Below are 19,696 nucleotides of genomic sequence, written 5' to 3' on the forward strand. Positions count from 1 at the left end.
TTTAAGTTTCTTATGGAAGATTAGTTGCTGCAGCTATGCAGATGCACACATGCCTGGTGGAGCTCTGCAGACCTGCCTGTCTAGGGCAGTCACCCCAGGCTGTGGAAAAAAAGCTGCTTTTTGCAGGTATAAATTACACACCAAAAAAAGTGTCCAGATTAAAAGCCCTTTTAATGTTTTTCCAGTTGCATTTGTTTAATGAAATGTTACACCCCCTTTACCTTGCACTGCTCTGTGAACAAGGTTTTTTTAAGTCTGAGGCCAAAATCTTTTTTGGGTAGCTTTGGTGCTCTTGCCAAGACACGTTTATGTAAAGTTCAGGTCCTTTGAAGTCACATCCTTGTTCTCCACAGCTGAAATACTCCTGAGAGCATCTTATACATGGTGCAAAACTGACAGAGAAGAATGAAAGTGAAAGAGACTGAAAGGATATGTCCATGAGACTTCACCTTACTCCTGTCTGCAGGTAAGACAGGAGAACAGAGCAGCTGAAAGTCCATGAACAAAATTATTTGATTTACACGGAGAAAATATTTTCAAAACTATGCAGAATTCAGTGCAGAATGTCAAAAGGAAGCCAAAAGAAGCTACATATCAAGGCAAAATACTGTCTTTAACAACTCAAGGATTTTGATAGCTCTGACCCTGGGCCACCAGGCCGGGGCAGACCCTGTTTGCTGCTGGTCTCTGCTGGCAGGGAATGAGCCACCAAAGGTTTTGCTTTTTGCTCTGTTATTGACTCACTCGACCGGGCAGCAATAAAACCCCCACGGTGGGTTGTGACACAACCTTAATGTTTGCTTGGACACTTTGACCTGCACACAGAGGGGAGGCTTTGGGCAGGAGCAGGAGGTGGTGCTGGACAGCCTGAGCATGGTCCTGCCCTCTGTCCTGCCCATGGCTGGTGCTGAGCACCTCTGCTGTGAACACAGGCTGAGAGAGCTGGGCTGTTCAACCTGGACAAGAGAAAGTTTCAGGGACACCTTATAGCACCTTCCAGTCCCCAAAGGGGCTACAAGAGAGCTGGAAGAAGGACTTTAGACAAGGGCAGGGAATGGCTTTAAACTGACAGAGGGTGGGTTTAGGTTAGATATAGGAAAGAAATTTTTGACTGTTGGGGATGATGAGGCACAGGTTACCCCGAGCAGCTGTGAATGCCCCATCACTTGAAATGTTCCAGGCCAAGCTGGATGGAGCTCTGAGCATCCTGGTGCTTCTGAAGGTGTCCCTGCCCAGGGCATGGGGAATTGGAACTGAATGATTTGAAGGTCCTTTCCAACTCAAACCATTCCATGCTTCTATAGTATCCCTATTTTCTCTTTTCTGATTTTGTTTTCTAAACAAAGCTGAGAGCTCATGTGGTTGCGGTATTGCAGCCACAGCCTGACCACAATGGTTTGGTGTCCTCTTGCTCATGGTGGTGTGGAATAAAGCACAGAAAGTGCCTGGAAGCCCCAGCCATGGGGCTGGACTGTGGGAACTGGGTATTCTGGCTTTGGGAGCTGGGCATCCCGATTGAGAGAGCTGGATATCCCGGCTACGGGAGCTGGGTATCCCGGCTGAGAAGCCGCTGAGTGAGGGGGCTGGTGAGTTTAAATTACTGCTGGGGATTCTGCAGTGCACACGTTACAATCGGTTAAAAGTACTAAACCGAAAATGAATGGTCTTATTCTGGCGTAATTGGTTGAAAAATTCCCTGTGGGGATGGGTTTGCCCGAGGGGTGGCTGGCTGGGAGCGGAGCCGCGGGGCGATGGGAAGCAAAGGCACCGAGAAAGGCTTCAGCGACTCGAGGTGCGAAACTTCGCCGCGTAATCTCTCCCTGCCGGCACCTGTGCCCGAGGGCAGAGACGGGCGAGCGTCCCGGCGGCAGCGGAGGAGGGCGGGCTGCGGGTCCGGCGGGGCTGTGGTCCCGGCGGGGCTGCGGGTCCCGGCGGCAGCGGAGGAGGGCGGGCTGCGGGCCCGGCGGGGCTGCGGGCGGGTGGGGCTGCGGGCCCGGCGGGGCTGCGGGCGGGCGGGCTGCGGGCCCGGCGGGGCTGCGGGCGGGTGGGGCTGCGGGCCCGGCGGCTCCGAGCGGGGACCCCCGCCCGCCCCCGCCCCGCGCCGCCCGCCGCCGCCGCGCGGTGGCGCCATCGGCCCGGAGAGCGCCTCAGTGCCCCCGGCGCGCACCGGGCACCCCCGCCCGGCCCCCCCGCTCCGCCCCGGGCAGGGCGGCGGCACCGCCGGGGAGGGGGCGGCGGGCTCGCCCCGGGACGGGCCGGGCCGGGCCGGGCCCGAGGGTGAGAGCTGCCGTCGGGGCGGGAGGAGGAGGAGGGGCCCCGGCGGCCCCGGTGGGCAGAGGCGCGCATGGAGCGGCCGGGGAGCAACGGCAGCTGCCCAGGCTGCCGGCTGGAGGGGGGCCCGGCGGCGGGAGCCGCCACCGGCCTGGCGGCCGTGCTTATCTTCACCATCGTGGTGGACGTGCTGGGCAACGCGCTGGTCATCCTGTCTGTGCTGCGGAACAAGAAGCTCCGCAACGCCGGTGAGCGCGAGGCGGGCGCGGGGCGGGCGCGAGGGGCGGGCGGAGCGGAGCGGCCCCAGCGGAGCGGAGCGGAGCGGCCCCGCTCCTCACCTCACCTCACCTCACCGCACCGCTCCTCACCGCACCGCTCCGCACCGCGCCCCGGGCTCCGCCGGCCCGGCCCCGCACGGCCCCGCTGCTGGCGGGACAGGAGCCCGCGGGCGGCGGCGAGAGCAGAACGGCACCGGGGCGGTGAGGGCACCTCCGCCGAGGGCTCCGAGCTGCCGCTGAGCCGCAGCAGTGCCCGCCCGTCGCTTCCCTCCGGTGGCCGGGCTGCCGCGGGGCCCCCGGCTCGCTCTCTGCCCGTCCCGTCCCGCTGCTGCTGCTGCTGTCCTCCGACTTGTCGAAACTTTTGTCCCCCAGAGGCAGCTGCAGACGGAGGAGCCAGCTCAGGTAAAACCCACGTCCCTTCAGCGAGCCGCGCTGGGAGAAGCGGGGCAGAGGTGCAGGTGAGGACGACTCCGAGAGCCGCGTCAGGTGCTGAGCAGGAGAGCTCGGGTTTTTAAGACAAGTCCATTACAACGTTGAACACTTGCTTTTGTGTTCCAGCCTTTCAGTGTTTTAGTATTTTTGTTACAAACCTGCTGTGCTGAAAGCACAGTGAAGAATTTAAGTCTTTTTTCCACGGGTAACTTGGAAGTCTGCCTTGTAGCCTTATGTATTGATTTCCCTAATGAATTCATCTAGGAAAATTGTTAAACTGATACTATTCACTATTTTCAAGAAGGCTGTATTATTTGAGGATGTAAATTTCTTTCTTTCAAAGTCTTGTTATTTTAGCAAAGAAATACTGGATATCTGTATTAACAGAGAACTTATCCTGGATATAAGTTGCTCTGTAAGGAGTTTGAAGTAGTCTGTGTAGTGCTGCTTATATTGAACCATAGAGTATGTTTTACTGAGAACTATATCACTGTCTGCTTTTATAGAGAGAGACATAAAATGACCTTCAGTTTTATAGCTTGTAAAGTGGCTTTAATGAAATATCTGTGGTGTTTACGATGTGCAAGTTGCAAGTATTTTGAGATGCTGATGTCTCACTGTCCCTCTCAGTAAATAAGCAGTAACTCAGCAAGGTTCAGTAAAAGTACCGGATAGATAAGGCTGAGAGGACAATTTGACTCCAGTGCCTCTAGCATTTGATTGATTTATTAATGAAAGAAAGCACAGAAATGGCCATTGGCTTGGGCAGGCACTGAATGCAGTGACCCTGAATAGTGAGTTGCTTTTTAACTGGTACATAAAACGCTGCCCATAGCTACACAGACAGGCTGTGCTGGGTTTATGAGAAACTGCAGTATAGCTGGAAAAGCTCTTCTCTTCAGCTTTGCTTTAAAATGTGGGTGCTGCAAGCCAGTAATCGGTGGTTCTGGGGAAGAAAAGCACCCTGCCCTTCTCCCAAGATAACTAGCTGTTTATGTTATCTGGCTGCCAGCAGATTTGAAGCTATTAACAGCTTTTATTACCTTTCGATTCGTTGATCACTTGAATGCATTTCATGTTTTGAGACTTCCTCCACTGTGAGTGGAGTTAAAGCTCCCGTGAAAGTGAAAAAGAACAGCTTTGTGTTGAAGTGATCACGGAGATATTTTCCAGATCTTAGTCCTTGTCAGTAGCCTGTTGTCTGCTCTCTGTACGAGCTGTCGGCGTGTAGGAATAAAGTCAACACAAGTGCAAACAGTGCTAACCTTCCTGATCTGAGGGGACGTGGCTCTTGTTGCAGACAGAACGTGAGTGTGACTAGTGGGGAATTCAGTGTGACAGACTTTGAAGCTGTGGCAAGTCCCAAGACCCATCCTGTTTTGTTCACCTGAGCACTGTTCCTGCTTCAGTCACAGCCTAAACTGGGAATTCCTGTGCTAAATCGCAAAGGGGTTCAGCAGCAGGGGGGTGAGGTGGTCAGGCCAGTGGTGGTGGTGATTCAGTAAAGTAAAATGTCTAACCTGCATCTGAGTGTTGTCATCTTGTGTTGCTAAAAAGATCATATGTGCTTAGGGTATTCAGGCAGTCCTGCATATCTCTGTGTTGGGATGTAAGCAGTCTGCCAGCCTCCCTGGATGCAGGACAAAAAGTCAGGGATCTCAGCTCAGTTCATGCTCCTCCTGACATGTGAGCTGCCACGTGAATGAGAGGGGCTCATCTGGAGCCCAGCAGCCAGATTGAGGTCCTTTGGACAAAGAGTTTATCTGCTCATGTGCAAATACAGCCTAAGCCAGTTCAATAAATGGAAAGGGCACCTGTGATGGCTGTGTCAGCTCCTGCCAAATCCTGGAAGGACCAAGTCTTCTGTTTCTGGAGCAAGCTCACGCAAGGTCACCCAGCTGGAGCTAAAACTGTATTGTCAGGATAAGCTGGGTTCAGGCTGGAATGTGTAACTGGCACTGCTTCAGGAGCTGTGGTGGGTGTCACTCTTGTGAGGTGGGGTTTTTGGTCTGTTACCCTGGATGCTTTTGAAGAACTTGTCCCTTGTCACTTCAGCACTGCCCACAGCTGCAATGGCACATAGCCACAGGAGTGTGACTGTTGGGCAGCACCTCACATCAGCATTTGCCTGGAACTGAGCAAAGAGAAGGAGGTGAGTGGTGCCTGTGGGCAGAAGAAACTGGGATTCACTGAAAGCCCAGGTGTGCTCTGTGGTAGACAGCTCACATCCACAGCTGGATGTGAGTCATGCTGGACAATGTCAGTCAGTCATGCTGGACAATGTCTGGTGTTGGGCTTTCCTACATCCAGGGTTACCTGGACACTTGGAGATATTTGTGTGGTCAGAGAGGTTCAAAAAAAGCTCCAGGCTTTGGTCTGTATGTCCACAGTGCAGGGCAGTGACATGATTGAGGGTGAAGGGTGTGAGGAGTAACCCTGCTCCCCTCACAGGAAAGATGTCTCTATGTTTCTATGGGAGGGGTGAAGTTTTTTGGCAGCTGAAAACTTTGACAAACCTGATCATCCTTCTATTGCTCTGGACACTGGGGGAGTTGGGAAGAGCAAGTGATTTCCAGAGAAATCACCCTGCTTCTCTTTCCATGTGGGAAGGTGTAAGGTAAGTTGATGTGCCCAGTGTTGTTACTGGGAGGTGCCCAGAGTGCTGAGCACAGATTGGGACCCAAGTAAGAAACAATGGTAGTGAGCTGTGTACAATGGGGCACGTGCGGGATCAGGACCCGCCGAGGGCTGCTGGCATGGCTGAGTTTACAGCTTTCCATTCTGCCTCTGGCCAGCTTTACAAGTGTGAAAATCAGCTCTAAAACCAGCCAATATTTTTCAATGAGCTAGCCTGCTCCCTAGGCAGAGGCTCTGGCAATACCCTCCTCTAGTTCTTCTGAACTCGCTGCAAACTCAGGCACAGAGCCCAAACATGCATTCCCTGGAAACCCATGTCTCCCAGCAGTGCTGCCTGGAGCTTTGTGTGCAGAGAGCAATTTCTGCTGCCTCACAGGCCCTTTTTGCTCTTGGGAATGTCATTTCTAGGGATCCAAACCCTCTCTAGGGGCAGGCAGAGCAGGTACAACTCTAATGAGGTCACTGGCTTTTAATCCTTTGGATATACACTATACAGGGCTGTTTGCATAGCGAGGGGATTTTGTTCTTGAACTGTCACCCCAGCCAAAGTCGGGCGTCACACACAAGTCTGGATGTATTATGTCAACAGTTACCTTTGTCAGCCAAATGCAAACTCTCAGAAGAAATCCTAGATCTGTTTGACAAGCCCTGCAGCCAGAAAACTGTGTTGACTAACAGGAGTTGTGTTTCCATCCCTGAGCACGGGCAGAGTGACCAGCCTGCACTGCCCGGGTCAGCCGTTTGCCCTCTGGAAATGCTGGCACTGGGCTAAGTTTTTGTTTGCTTGAGCAGGACTTTTTATTTATTATCCCAAGACCTCTGGAACTTCCTGGCTGGCCTGGGACAGGCTTCTGGTTTGTTTTTTTTTTTTGAAGTCAATGTTAGGAATTTGGGTGAGCTCCTTCATAGGCTCTGAGTCCAGGTTTTCTCGTTACAGATGTGAGGATGGTTGGCAGATGGTGCTGGGGATCTTCCCAACTTGCTTCTCAGAGAATTTTGTTATAGCTGAGATTTCAGTCATCCTTATTTGCAAAGATAAAACGTAATACTTGTACTTTCTGTATCATCTATATCAGGATACTTTCACTGTACTTTTTTAGCATCAAGCCTAATGTATTGATAGATTGTTGCTTTTTTCCTGATAGAACTATTGCCTCTGTTTTTTTTAATATCCTTTAGCTTTCTTTATAAAATGTGTTGAATTGTATAAAATTGGCTCTAATTTTATAGTAGATTTAAATTTTTTACTTTTTTTTTTTTTTAATTTGGCTCTTGTCTTAATTTCTATTTTAAACCAAATATTTTCTAAAAAATATACTGTTGCTTTTTTTGGTGGGAAAGAGGGCTCTACTAAGGCATCTTTAAACATCATCCAATAAGCATTGTCACACTTACTTATATTTAGATCTTTTCTCTCAGTTATTTTTGTGTCTGGTTCTTTCTAGTTTTGTGAAACTGACCTTTAGGAGATGTTGTTTTGGACCATGTTCTGTTTCCTTACCTCAAATGTAATTGGGAACTGTGATTGGTTTTCTTCCAGCTACTGCAGGATTTCCTTGTCCTAGAAAGCTATCTATTATATGTAGGTGTTGAGATTTTTTTTTTTTTTAATTTTTTTTTAGCACCACAAACCCTCCAGCATCTGCCATAAGCCTGAAATTCCATCTCTTCTTGCTGTACACTGTGGGTAGATGCTTCAGGAGCTGCTCATCTGTTGCACTGATTCACTTGTCTACAGCAAACTCCTACCAGTGCTGCTGGTGCCCCCAGCCCATGGCGCTGAAGTGAGGGGGGCCCTGCTGCAGGTGGCTGGGCTTTCTGGGGGCTCTGCTGAGGGGAGCAGCCTGTGTGCTGGTTAAACTGTCAGAAGGTTGCTGGCACTCCCTCTGCTGTGGAAGGGTGGCACCCAGCGCCCCTTGCCCTTCAGCAGGGATGGCACCTGTGGCATCGGAGGGGTGAGCTGCTGGCAGATGTCTCTGCTCCAGAGGGGCGCTGTCCATGCCAGGGGCTGTTCTTGGCTTTGTTGCTGATGCACCAAGAGCTCGGTGATGAGTTTGCCATCTCGGGCTGACTCCCCCTGTGCCCCAGCCATGGGAGTGGTACCTGCAGCACTGGGGCTGCAGAGGAGCCTGGCTGGGGCTGGGGCTCAGCACAGCGAGGGCCTGGGCTGCAGGGCTGCTGCAGAGAAGTGTTGAGAGTGGTCTCTTGGGGGTATGGTGGGCTCTGGGAGCAAGAGGGCAGGGGGGGATGGATCTGTCCCTCTGCTGCAGCCCTCTGCTCTGCAGTGGGTGCTGGAGTGGGGCTGCTGGCTGTGGCAGGGAGGTGGGAGAAGCAGGAGTGACAGTGGGATGAAACCTGTGGGAAAATCAATTTGGATTGAGGTGAAGTGTGAACTTTGAGTGTAATAGGTATAATAAAGTGGAGAACAGTGTTGACCTGTCTTTTCCTAGAAGATGTCTTGCACAGTGAGACACAGAGACAGGGCATTTGTTTGGGCTGTGTTGGAGCCACAGGCACAGCCCCAGACTGATTTGGAGAGGTCTCTGATGGCATCACCTTCACCTGCTCCTGCATTGGTGAGCGTTCAGGCTGCGTTCCCATCCAGGCCCTGGCACATCCCTCCTTCCAGCAGTGCTGCTCTGGGCTCCTCTTGGGCCGTGTCCAGAGTGCCAAGGAGGGGGCTCAGCCCCTGCCCTGTCTTGCTCCAAGTGGCATTTGTGCTCCCGTGCTGTGCTGCTCCCATGCTGTGCTCCCAGGGCTCCAGAGGAAGCAGCAGCTCACTCAGCCATGAGCAGCTCCTGAGTTGCTTTGTAGCACAGTAGCTTCAGAAATATTTCTGAATTGGTCCTTCATGTAGCTCCTTTGGGGTTCCCAAGGGGATTCCATCCCATCAACTCTGTGAGGTCAAAGCTTCCAATATTTGGGTTTGGTTTTTTTTTTTTTTTTCTTTTCTATTTTTTTTTTCCAGGGAAAAAAGTCTTTATGTAGATGTGATTATTTTTAGGAACGCTGGATCTCAGGAGCCCCTTTGTGAAACTCTGTGTAACTCCCAGCAGAAATTTTTGCTCCTCCCACTCCAAACTCGGGGTTGGAGCAGGACTTGAACACAGCACTGTAAATCATGGATGTGTGGCTGGGGAGTGGAGCTGAAGCACTGTTAGTCATTCAGTAAGTCAGCAGTGCTCAGCATGCACTTCAGGTGTACCAGTGGTTTGGGAGCCAGATGGTATGTGGTCAAGTGATAAATACATGATTCGAGAGGAATTGTCATGGTTTGATGCTGGCCCAGTGCCAGGCACCCACGAGAGTCTTTTGCTCACCCTCCCCTGCTACAGCTGGGCAGTGGAGAGGGGGAAAAATAATTGACAAACATTTCGTGAGTGAGATAAGGACCAGGAAAAACACTTAAAGGACAAAACAGGCTCAATTTATGGTTGCAAAATGAATTTATTACTGACAAGATCAGAGGAGGATAATGAGAAGTAAAACAAACCCCTAAAACACTGCTTTCCCCCAGCCCCTGGCTCCTTCTGACTGACAGGGCAGGGAGACAGGGCATGGGGGTTTGTTCAGCTCATCATTGAGATTTTCTGCTGCTGCTCAGGGAGAGGAGCCCTTCCCCTGTGAGACTGTGGGGTCACTCCCACGGGAGGCAGTTCTCCTTGAACTTCTCCAGAGTGGGTCCACTTTCATGAGCAGCAGCCACGCCACACCTGCTGCAACATGAACTCCCCTATGGGCAGCAGCCCTCCCAAAACTGCTGTGATGTGGCTCTCTCTTCCCATGGGGTGCAGCCCTCCAAGGACAGACTGCTCCAGCCTGGAAGAAGGCTCCCTCTTTCTCCATCAGGTCTTCCACTGGATCACAGCCTCCTCCAGGCACCCACCGGCTCTGGTGTGGGCACCTTCCCCTATGGGCTGTGGGTGGGTCTCTGCATCCCCTGGGATCCCCACAGGCTGTGGGTGGGTCTCTGCATCCCCCTGGATCCCCACAGGCTGTGGGTGGGTCTCTGCATCCCCCTGGATCCCCACAGGCTGTGGGTGGATCTCGGCATCGCCCATGGATCCCCAGTGGCTGTGGGGGAGTCTCTGCATCCCCCTGGGATCCCCACAGGCTGTGGGTGAATCACTGCATCCCCTGGGATCCCCACAGGCTGTGGGTGGGTCTCTGCATCCCCCTGGATCCCCACAGGCTGTGAGGGAGTCTCTGCATCCCCATGGATCCCCACAGGCTGTGAGGGAGTCTCTGCATCCCCCTGGATCCCCACAGCCTGTGGGGGAGTCTCTGCATCGCCCATGGATCCCCACAGGCTGTGGGGGAGTCTCTGCATCCCCCTGGATCCCCACAGGCTGTGGGGGAGTCTCTGCATCCCCTGGATCCCCACAGGCTGTGAGGGAGTCTCTGCATCCCCTGGGATCCCCACAGCCTGTGAGGGAGTCTCTGCATCCCCCTGGATCCCCACAGGCTGTGGGTGAATCTCTGCATCTCCTGGGATCCCCACAGCCTGTGGGGGAGTCTCTGCATCCCCCTGGATCCCCACAGGCTGTGGGGGAGTCTCTGCATCGCCCATGGATCCCCACAGGCTGTGGGGGAGTCTCTGCATCGCCCATGGATCCCCACAGGCTGTGGGTGGATCTCGGCATCCCCCTGGATCCCCAGTGGCTGTGGGGGAGTCTCTGCATCCCCCTGGATCCCCACAGGCTGTGGGTGGGTCTCTGCATCCCCCTGGATCCCCAGTGGCTGTGGGGGAGTCTCTGCATCCCCCTGGATCCCCACAGGCTGCAGGGGCTCAGCTGCTTCACCCTGGTCTCAGCATGGCTGCAGAGCAATCTCAGCTCCCATGCCTGGAGCGCCTCCTCCCCCTCCTTCTCCACTGACCTTGGTGTCTCCATCTTGTTTTCCCTCACATGTTCTCACCTCCTCCTCTGACTAGAAGCAAAACCTGTGACTTTTTGATTTCATTCTTAAATGTGTCATCACAGAGGCATTACCAGCCTCTCCCATTGGCTCAGTTTTGGCCAGCAGCCTGTCCATCTTCAGAGCCGTCAGAGCTTGGCTCTGCTGGACATGGTGGAAGCTTCCAGGAGCTTTTCACAGGAGCCATCTTTGTGACTCCCCTGCTACCAAAAACCAGGCTGAGCAAAACCAATGCACCATGAATCAGGTTTCCACTAGAAACAGTAATTCTGGCATTTCTGAACTGAAGATTATTTGTCTTTGCAGTGTTTGACAAAAGTTCTGTTACACATGGGAAACAGGTTGAAATTAGTTGAAACAAAACTCCTATTATTAGGCAGATCTGTGCAGATTTGTGTCTTGTATCGTGTCAAATAACACCCTGCCTCCCCAGCTGGCCACCCTATGGACAAGAGATCAACCCGTGTTCAGCACACTGCTGAGCTCCTGTTCTCCCTTTCTTAATCCCTCCTAGCCCTGTGCCCTTCCCTGTCTCTACCAAAGGCTCTTCTTTTCTTTTCAGCCCCAAAGAGCATTGCTGCCCAAGGACTTGATGTTCCTAAAAAATCTCAAGAGCCAAGTACTGGCGTAGATAATGGTAAATAATTAATTACCTTGCAGACAGTCCTTCAATATGAGCTGGAACATCTTTCAGGAAAAGGGAAGGTGGGCATATGTGCTCAAAGTAACTGTTCCCTGTGATTAATTAAAAGGCTTAGAAGGACAACTGTCATGTCATGCCCTATAAATAAAATGGAAATTAATTCAGAGATGGGTTTTGTATACTTTTATCTTTTTTTTTTTTCATTTTGTTTGCATTTTGTTGTTTGCCTTTTGTTTACTTTTGTCTCTCTGTGCAGGATGTTTAATTCCTTCCAAGTCTGTCCCACAGCAGAGAGCAGGGGTGGAGGAGGACAGGACAGTCCTTAGGAGAAGGCTGTGCCACAATCCCAGGACAGTCTTGTCTGATGGGACTGCTTTTTCTGGTACTGAGCAGGCACACAGCCTGCAGTTCCCATGGGCTTTATGAGCTGTAACTTAAATGCAGTTTGACATATTTCATCTTACTCTTAGCCTGTTGTGTGGCCTTCAGATCTCAGCTGAGAATTTTATTTCTGCAGGTACTGCAGTAGAAAATAGATCAAATTGAATCTGAATGGGATGGGTGAAATCCACAGCAGCGTGGCATTTGGATGCATTGGGAAATGGAGCCCTGGCTGTGCTGGCCAGGGAATGCAGCCTGACAGCAGGTGGGAGGGAGCAGCCTCCCAGGGTGCCCACAGCATGAGCCAGGATGGGGCACAGGGCTCCTCCGGTGGCCTCAGCTCTGCCCTACTCGTGAGGAGATTCAGAAGGAGCAATTTAGGAAAGGGAGAGATGTTCTCCAGGTGGTCCAGGATTCTCCAGTGACTTGTGCAGAGTTACTAACTTTCTGTCCTGTGTCCCTAAGGGGAGGAGATGCTGTTCCTTTAGGTGACCACTGCAGCTTAGGCTGTCCCTGGACTTGCATACAAACATGGCATAGGAGGGTTTGTGGAGTGAACAGCACATAGAAGGTAAGAGAGAGTAGAAGTCTGGGGTCCTGGTGCCTGGGTATGGATTTGGGCTCTGCCTTTAGGGTAGAACTGTGGGAGACTGGGAGATGCTGATCTCTGCTCAGGAGTGGTTCTTCTGCACCCGCCCAATCCACCTGCTTCTCCTGCTTTCATCTGCTGGCCAGTCAATGGCAAGAGCCATCCAGATCTCACTGGGTCAGTTCTTTGGCCCTCGGTCCCACCTGCAGGTTGCTGAAATAGCCCTGCCCAGTCCTTTTTAGTGGCTTGCATTGGCAGCACTCAGCTTTGGGGCATCATGGGCCAATGGAGGGTCCCTGGCTCATAGGGGAGCAGGGTCAGGATCAGCAGGAAGGATCCAGGCTTGATGGGAGCTATGTTTTTAAGGCACACTGATGGAGGAGGGAGTGTGTGAGGCTCCTGCTGGTGTCCCTGAGGGAGCAGTGAGACAGGGATGGCAGCATGGTGGCACTTCCCTTGTGCTGCTGTCAGTTTTTCTTGGCTGGTTTCTAGGAAAATGGATTATACCACATTCAAAATATTCACTACTGGATTTAATAATATTTCAAAAATAACTTAAATGTATTTCTTTCAGAAGTGGTATTCCATGGAAATCCTTTCTGTTTATCTGCTGGCATTGCCAAGCACGTACTCCAAGGCCAGCATCCACACAAGTAATTGCTTTTTTAAACAGAATGGGAGAACAATAGCCTGTGTCATTAGCTGGCCCCGAGCTGTCTGAGGACAAGGGCTGTGCATTGTGTCATTCCCTACCTGCAGCTTTTCCCTGAAGTTGTCTGGGTCATATCTCTGTGTTGGCTCTGCCAGAGGTGCCTCAGGGAGCAGAGCCAGGGCTGAATGGCTGGGCAGTCTCCCTCTACCACTGCACCTTTGCCAGCTGAGTTTGTTCTTCAGCCTCAGTACCTCTAGAGACAATTCTTCAGTCTCTACATGTCAACGTCCTCCCTCCTCATCTTTGAGGTGCTCTGGAACTTTCTGAAGTGTTTCACTTGTGGAGTGCTGGGAAGGTGGTGATCTCTCAACACTGGCCTGATGGCTTCTTTGCAGAGCTGACATGAGCCAGCCCAAATAACAGCAAACTTCTGTGACTGATTGCCCAGCCAGGTGAAGTTGCCCAGCCTTACAGCACCCCAGGACACTCCTGTGGCTTCTCTGTGTGTTAAGGGAGGAGGTCAGAGCTGAAACTCAGAGTTTGGCCAGTGGTGCTATGAAGATGTGGGCGTGAGGTGCATTAGCTTTACCTCAAGTGTAGCAAACACCCTTTCCAATTCCTGGTACAGAGATTGAAAGCAAGTCATGACAACACAGAATATTCCTGGAAGAGGTTTCCAGTAGCATTTGGAGTAGTCTGGAGTTGCCAAGGTTAGTATTCCTGCTGTTCTCTCAAGCTCCTCTCTCACCTCCACTCTTCTGACTCCAGTGGAAGGCAGATTGTGCTCACACTGGCAGTATCTGTTAATATCTGACTGAAAATATCTGTCTCTACTGAGTGTGGCACCATTAGCTTATTTACAAATGGTCAGTATGATCTCAGCACCTCAATAAACAGCAGTAGCAAAGATCATAGAATTCACAGATTGGTTTAGATTGAAAGGGATGTTTAAGGGTCATCTGGTCCAGGCCTCCTTCATGGAGCAAGGACATCTTCAACCAGATCAGGTCACTCAGAGCTCTGTCCAACCTGGCCTTGAATGTTGCAGGAATGGGGCACCTACCACCTCTCTGGGCAGCCCCTACCAGTGGCTCACTATCCTCATTATAAAAAACTTTTTCCTAATATTTAATCCAAATCTACCTTCTTTTAATTTAAACCCATTATCACTTGGTCCTAGTGCAACAACCCTTGGTAAAATGTCTGTCCCCATCTCTCTTACAGACCTCTTTAGGTACCAGGAAATGCTGTAAAGTCTCTCTGGAACCTTCTCCAGACTGAACACCCCCAAGAATCTCAACCTTTCCTTCATAGGAGAGGTGTTCCAAAATGAGGATGAGTTGAAGAGTTAGCCATCCTCTGCTTTCCACCACTAGTTCTGCCTGTTTTCTTTCTGGCCTTTCCAAAAATATTGGCAGCATCTCTGGAGTTTTCAGTGCTCTGCTTTGCAGGGAGAAATTGAGCTAGAATGAAGTATACTGGTGCCTTTATGCAGAAGTACATGTTGTCAAGGCAGAGATTATATCTTGGTTATTTCAAGGGAAGACTGGAAATGAAAATATTTTTCTGCTGTACCTAAGATGTGAGCATTAAGTCAGTGGTGAGCTCTACCATTATGGCTTGTGTCTTAAACAGTCTTTCTACTAACCAAAAGTGATTAGTCAAAATTAATTGGACTGAGTGGAAAGCTTGCTGACAAAACACTTCAAGAGTAGGTGGAGCTGACAGGCACCAAAACGGTCAGACATGACAATGTGGATTGCAAACTCTGCCTCTGCCGTGCTCATCGTGGGAGTTTCTGTAGGGAAGAGAGAAGTGTGGTGTGAGGATTGCAGAAAAACTCAGGTGTGATGGGAGAAGGAGGGGCATGTGGATGGGAACAGGAGGGATACTTGTGGTGGGAGGCTGTGGGTGAATCCCTGCCTTGGCAGAGGCAGTCCTGTCTGCTGAGAGTTAATGCCATGGCCAGCAGTCAGAGCAAGGAGGAGCAGCAGCAGAGCTCTGCTGGCTCTGGCCAGGCACAGGTTTGCAGCTCCTGCACAGGATCCACCTGCACTCCTTGCTGAGATACATTTGGGCCCAGAGCAGACCAGCAAACCCAGCCTGCTGGAAGGTGCCTGACCTCAGGTCGCTCCTCACCCAGGTTAGGAGCATTGAGCATCTCAGCACATGTACTGGCCTTCAGGCCCTTCAGGGATAGAATTAGACAATGCTTTGTTTTGGAAGGGATTTTAAAGGTCATCTCATTCCACCCCCACCGGCACTGCTGTTACTCTCTTAGGAAAACAGAGAATTTGTAAGACAATGCACTCTTGTTCCTGACAGATGCTGATGAGCCAGTTCCCAATGACCCAAGACCTTGCTGGGGACCCGAGGGGGCCCTGTTTTCAGAACAGCTGCAGTGAACAAAACATTCCCTGCCTGCTCTAGGCTCTCATGGAAAGGTGAGGCAATGCTGTCTGCCTGCACCTTGCTCTAAGTCCTTCTAAAAAGCAAGTGAGCACAGAGAAGCCAGGAATTGACTTGAGGGAAAACCTAGGTGAGAAAACCAGGGTTTCCCTTGCAAGGCAATGAGGAAATAAAACTGACTTGCCTAATTAAGACAATAGACTAATTAGCTAATGAGAGAAGTCTTTCCAGTGTGGATGTACCATTCGAAGCCATTAATTAAAAGTCTTGCAAAATCCCAGACTAGGCAAAGCCTTTGATAATAGAGAAGAGGAAGAAATAGTTAGCACTGTGTCCCTTAGCACACACAAAGCCTTCTCCATGGAGTCTTTAAAATAATAAATTTGCTTTGGAATAAATTATACAGATATGGAAACAGAGGAGTGGGGAAGCAACAAACAGGGCTTACAAGGAGCTAGACTCTTTCAGTCTTGCTGTGGCAGCAGCTGTTCTTCCTTACTGGTATTTTGACTCCAGTTCTCTCATTTGTTATTTCCTTTTTTGAGACAAATTTTTCCCAGGAGAGGTTGGATTTCTCCTGATTGATCGTTGCATTACACAACCAGTTGCTGCTGCTGGGCTGTTTCCATTGCTTTGGCAGACCAGTCTTTTACAGTTTCCTCTTACCTTTAAAAGTGATTCTTTTAATTATTTCTAACAAATCTGTAAAGATACCAGTTTTTCCTCCCATGTGGAATGAAGACAAATGATCAAACTCTGACACGTTTTTCGTGGAATATGATCCTGGTTTGTAATCAACTCTTCTATTTTTCTCTTCCCTGTTTTTAAATGAGTTTCAGTTCCTGGTAGTCAACAAAACTGTCCATGGCCTGGCCTGCAAGAGAACTCGAGAGGGACTTTTAGAGGGGGGCTGTAGGAACAGGAGAAGGCAGAAGGGCTTCATGCTGACAGAAGGCTGGTTTGGATGAGATACTAAGACAAAATTCTTCAGTATGAGGATGTAGTGGGATAGAATATAAGAAAATAAAGATAGTGTAGAAAGTAATCTCACCCCTAAGGAGTTGCAGCTGGGCCAATTATCAAAGATTAGGAGCAGGCCTGACTTTAACAGGGCACAGCTGTACCCAATGAGAAGAAGAGTGCTATAAAAGAGTGGCTAGGTGAGAAGGGAACTGGAGTCAGTGGCTGCTTTGTGAAGGAGAAAGAGTCAGTGCTCTGAGGAGCTGACCATGAGAAACACCAAGAAGGTATGGAACTTTTGTGATAGGAGACAACAGTATGGGACCCCTGTGATAAGATGGTAATGAGGATGGTGAGACACAGGCACAGGTTGCCCAGAGAAGCTGTGGATGCCCCATCCCTGGAACTGTTCAAGGCCAGTTTGGACTTGGCTTGGAGCAAATGGGTCTAGTGGAAGATGTCCCTGCCTGGGGAGTTGTTGTGTCAAGCCCTTGGCCACAGGTTTTCCTTACCTGGGCTAAAATTGTCCCCAAACTGGAATGGGAGGATACAGCATGTCAATGAAGAGGAAGTGCTGAGCAGCCCTCTGTTGAGTTTAACTTTCTGCCATGGACATGTAAGACAATTCATTCTGAAATAGAAAGCTGAACAGTTATTCTGCACTGTGTTGTTCTAGAAAAGCATTTCTTTTTTTAAAGAACAGATAGAGAAGCCAATTCCTGCTAAGCATTCATTTTGTATTTGTCCTTTCACTCACCCTTGCTTCTCTAATTCTGCTGAGACTGATCTCTCACCAGGAAATGAGGAAGGCTGGGGAAAGGTGCTGTGTGGGGGGCATCTAAATGCACTTGGTTGCTGACTGCAGGTGGATGAGGATGCCAGCACAGACGAGCATGTGGCAGTGGCTTGCACCTCTTCAGAAACCAGTGGCCCTTTTTGATCTGAGGGATCTGTCTTAACTCCTGGACTTTCTTGAAAGCAGGGTTCTCAGTGTGTGCTGAATCCTTTTTAAAGTAACTGGGTTGGATTTGAATTAGGAGCCCTCTAAATACTGTGAGGAGCTGGTGGTACAGCTATATTTGTAGTGGCATCCTGGCTGCAATGCCATAGCTCTGAGCTGCCACACCAGCAGGGACTGCAGGGCTTGGGAACAAAGGCATTGGGCACAGTGGGTGTTGTGTCTCTGTAGGGTATTGAGTGTCTGTCCTGTTCTCCCACTGTGCTGAGAGGTCCTTGGGGGCAGGAGAGAGGGGAAAACAGAGTGGAACCAGGAGAGAGAATGACTCTAGTCATCCTAGAGCTCAAAGTAGAATTGGAAAATCTCCAGGATCACTGAGTCCTACCATTGACCTAACACTGTCAGGTCCATCATTAATCCTGTCCCTAAGTGTCACATCTACACATTTTTTGAACGTTTCCACCAGCCTTCTTATCCTTCTTTGGACACAAATGACTTGAACATTACTTGAACAGCTCTGCTCTAATAGGAAGATAGATATTTTGCAATCATGCTAAAACAAGACTCTATAAAAGTCTTCTGATTCTGGACCTTTTGGCCTGGCTGGTGCCGACTTTAAAGGTGAGGTCTCTGCTGAAGTGGCCCAGGAATAGAACAGGGGAAGCTGTTGTGGAAGTTCCCTGCAGTGTTGGTAAAAGGACAGTCTGAGCTGAAGTGTCCTTCAGTGGCAGAAGAGATGAAAGTAGCTTTGGCTTGTGTACAGCCCCTTTCATATGCCTCTGCCTGTGATCTCTGTGCCTGTGTTCTTGTCAAAAACAGTGTTCAGTTTCCATTTGTGGAGGGTGTGAGTGGTTAGAAAGCTCTTGTCCTGGCTTTCTGGGTAGCTGTGAACAAACCCCGGGGCTGTTGATATCCCTTCCACCAAACTGGGCTTGGTAATGTTTATCTTTCACCCTTGTGAAAGGGAGACAGAAGATGGGATTTTTTTAGGATGGTGGTGAGCTGTGGACTGCAAAAAGAGCCTCCTTTCCAGGGACTGCTGCCAGACCAATACACTTCAGACAGACTATGTGCTGCTTTCTCTGTCCTAGACAAGGAGATTTTTAGCGCTGTGGTACCTGAAAGAAGCTAAGGTGTGTTTGTGTCCATCTGTCCTGGTTTCAGCTGGGATGGGGTTAATTGGAGCCCAGTGCTGGGCGTTGGGTTTAGGATGACAATAGTGTTGATAACACACTGATGTTTCAGTTACTGCTAAGTGTTGGTGTTTACACTACCTCAATGACTTTTCAGCTTCTCATGCAGCCCTGCCAGCAAAGGGGGCATAAGGAGCCAGAAGGGGCATGGCCAGGGCAGCTGACCCCAGCTGACCACAGGGATATTCCAGACTGTGTGCTGTCATGCTCAGCCTATACATTATGGGCAGAGCTGCCCAGGAGCTGCCGCTCAGGGACTGGCTGGGCATCAGTTGTCAGGTGGTGAGCAATTGCATTGTGTATCATTTGTTTTGCGTATTCTAATTCTATTATTTTTATTACTTCCCTTCCATTTCTGTGCTATGCAACTGTCTTTTTCTCAACACACAAATTCTATCTTCCCTCCCATTCACTCTCCCACTCCACTGGAAGGACGTGAGTGAGCAGCTCTGTGGTGTTTAATTACTTGCTGAGGTAAAGCATGACACTGTCCCATCATCTGGTTTACTTTATTTCTGTCAGAAGTGCCCAGTTTGCACTTTAGGAGCTGCATCAGGGACAATGCTTCTTCCTTGTGAGAAGTGCTGGTGGTGGGATGTGAGACCTGTGGAGCTGTGTTTTCCCCTCACATTGTATTAGTTTCTTTGTCTCATTCTTTCTCCCTTCATCTAAAATCATTTTAGCTTTTAAGTGCATTTCCAAGCTGTGGAAAGCTACTGACATTCAGAAGCTTTCAATCTTCACCACCAAGAGCACAATTCTTCTGCATTTTCTATCAAAAAGTGTATTATAACTCATCAGTCCATTAACACCTAAGTTTGCAAAGGTTTATGGGTTGTTTAAATATGTTAAGTCTATGAATCCAAAAAGTAGGTATCTGCTAATGCATCAGATCTGTTCCTTATGCCTCTTGTACTTCCCTGCCTTCCTCACAATCCTGCTGTAGTAATTTTTTCAGGGATGAACAGTGTCTGCCTGTAATTGTGTTGTGAGCATCTTGAGAAGTAAGAAGCCAGATAAAATTCAAAGCAGGACAAGGCAATCTTCCTACAGATTTTGAAAGTGCTGCAAGATTGTGCATTAAAGAGATTAAGCACCTCTGCTTTTGCCCTTTCCCTTCTGCCTGGGTGGTGAATGACCTGCATTAAAACAGTTCAGCAGAGCAACAAAACACAGCTAGTTTTAAGCAGCAAAAAGGCAGAAATAGAGCAAAAAGAGTCCAAAATTAATTTGTGAAGCAGCTTGTTGCCTTCTGACTTAAGATCTGTGTTCTGAATCATTGTTGAGAAAGAGAAGCCGGTGTCCATGTGAGTGGATTTACATTGGGTTTAAAAGGAAACGGTGAGACTGAGTCTGGTGTTTAGGTTTGCCTGCCA

General features: G+C 49.9%; 1 protein-coding gene across 2 annotated transcripts in view; it reads left to right on the forward strand.

Moving 5' to 3' along the window:
• Positions 1 to 2,344: 2,344 nt before the first annotated feature.
• GPR50 (G protein-coupled receptor 50) overlaps positions 2,345 to 19,696 on the forward strand; it is a 44,535-nt gene continuing 27,183 nt past the window's right edge. The window contains exons 1-2 of one of the 2 annotated variants that reach the window (XM_063170526.1): positions 2,483 to 2,519; positions 2,922 to 3,007. Coding sequence is in view for 1 of the 2 variants with exons in the window: in XM_063170525.1 (XP_063026595.1) it covers positions 2,345 to 2,519 (175 nt within the window). In the remaining variant the exon portion in view is untranslated. Of the gene's footprint in view, positions 2,520 to 2,921; positions 3,008 to 19,696 lie in introns of both variants that reach the window. The other variant, XM_063170525.1, reaches the window with a different exon arrangement.

Source organism: Melospiza melodia, chromosome 16 (assembly GCF_035770615.1).
Source record: "Melospiza melodia melodia isolate bMelMel2 chromosome 16, bMelMel2.pri, whole genome shotgun sequence".
NCBI classification, from domain to species: Eukaryota; Metazoa; Chordata; class Aves; order Passeriformes; family Passerellidae; genus Melospiza; species Melospiza melodia.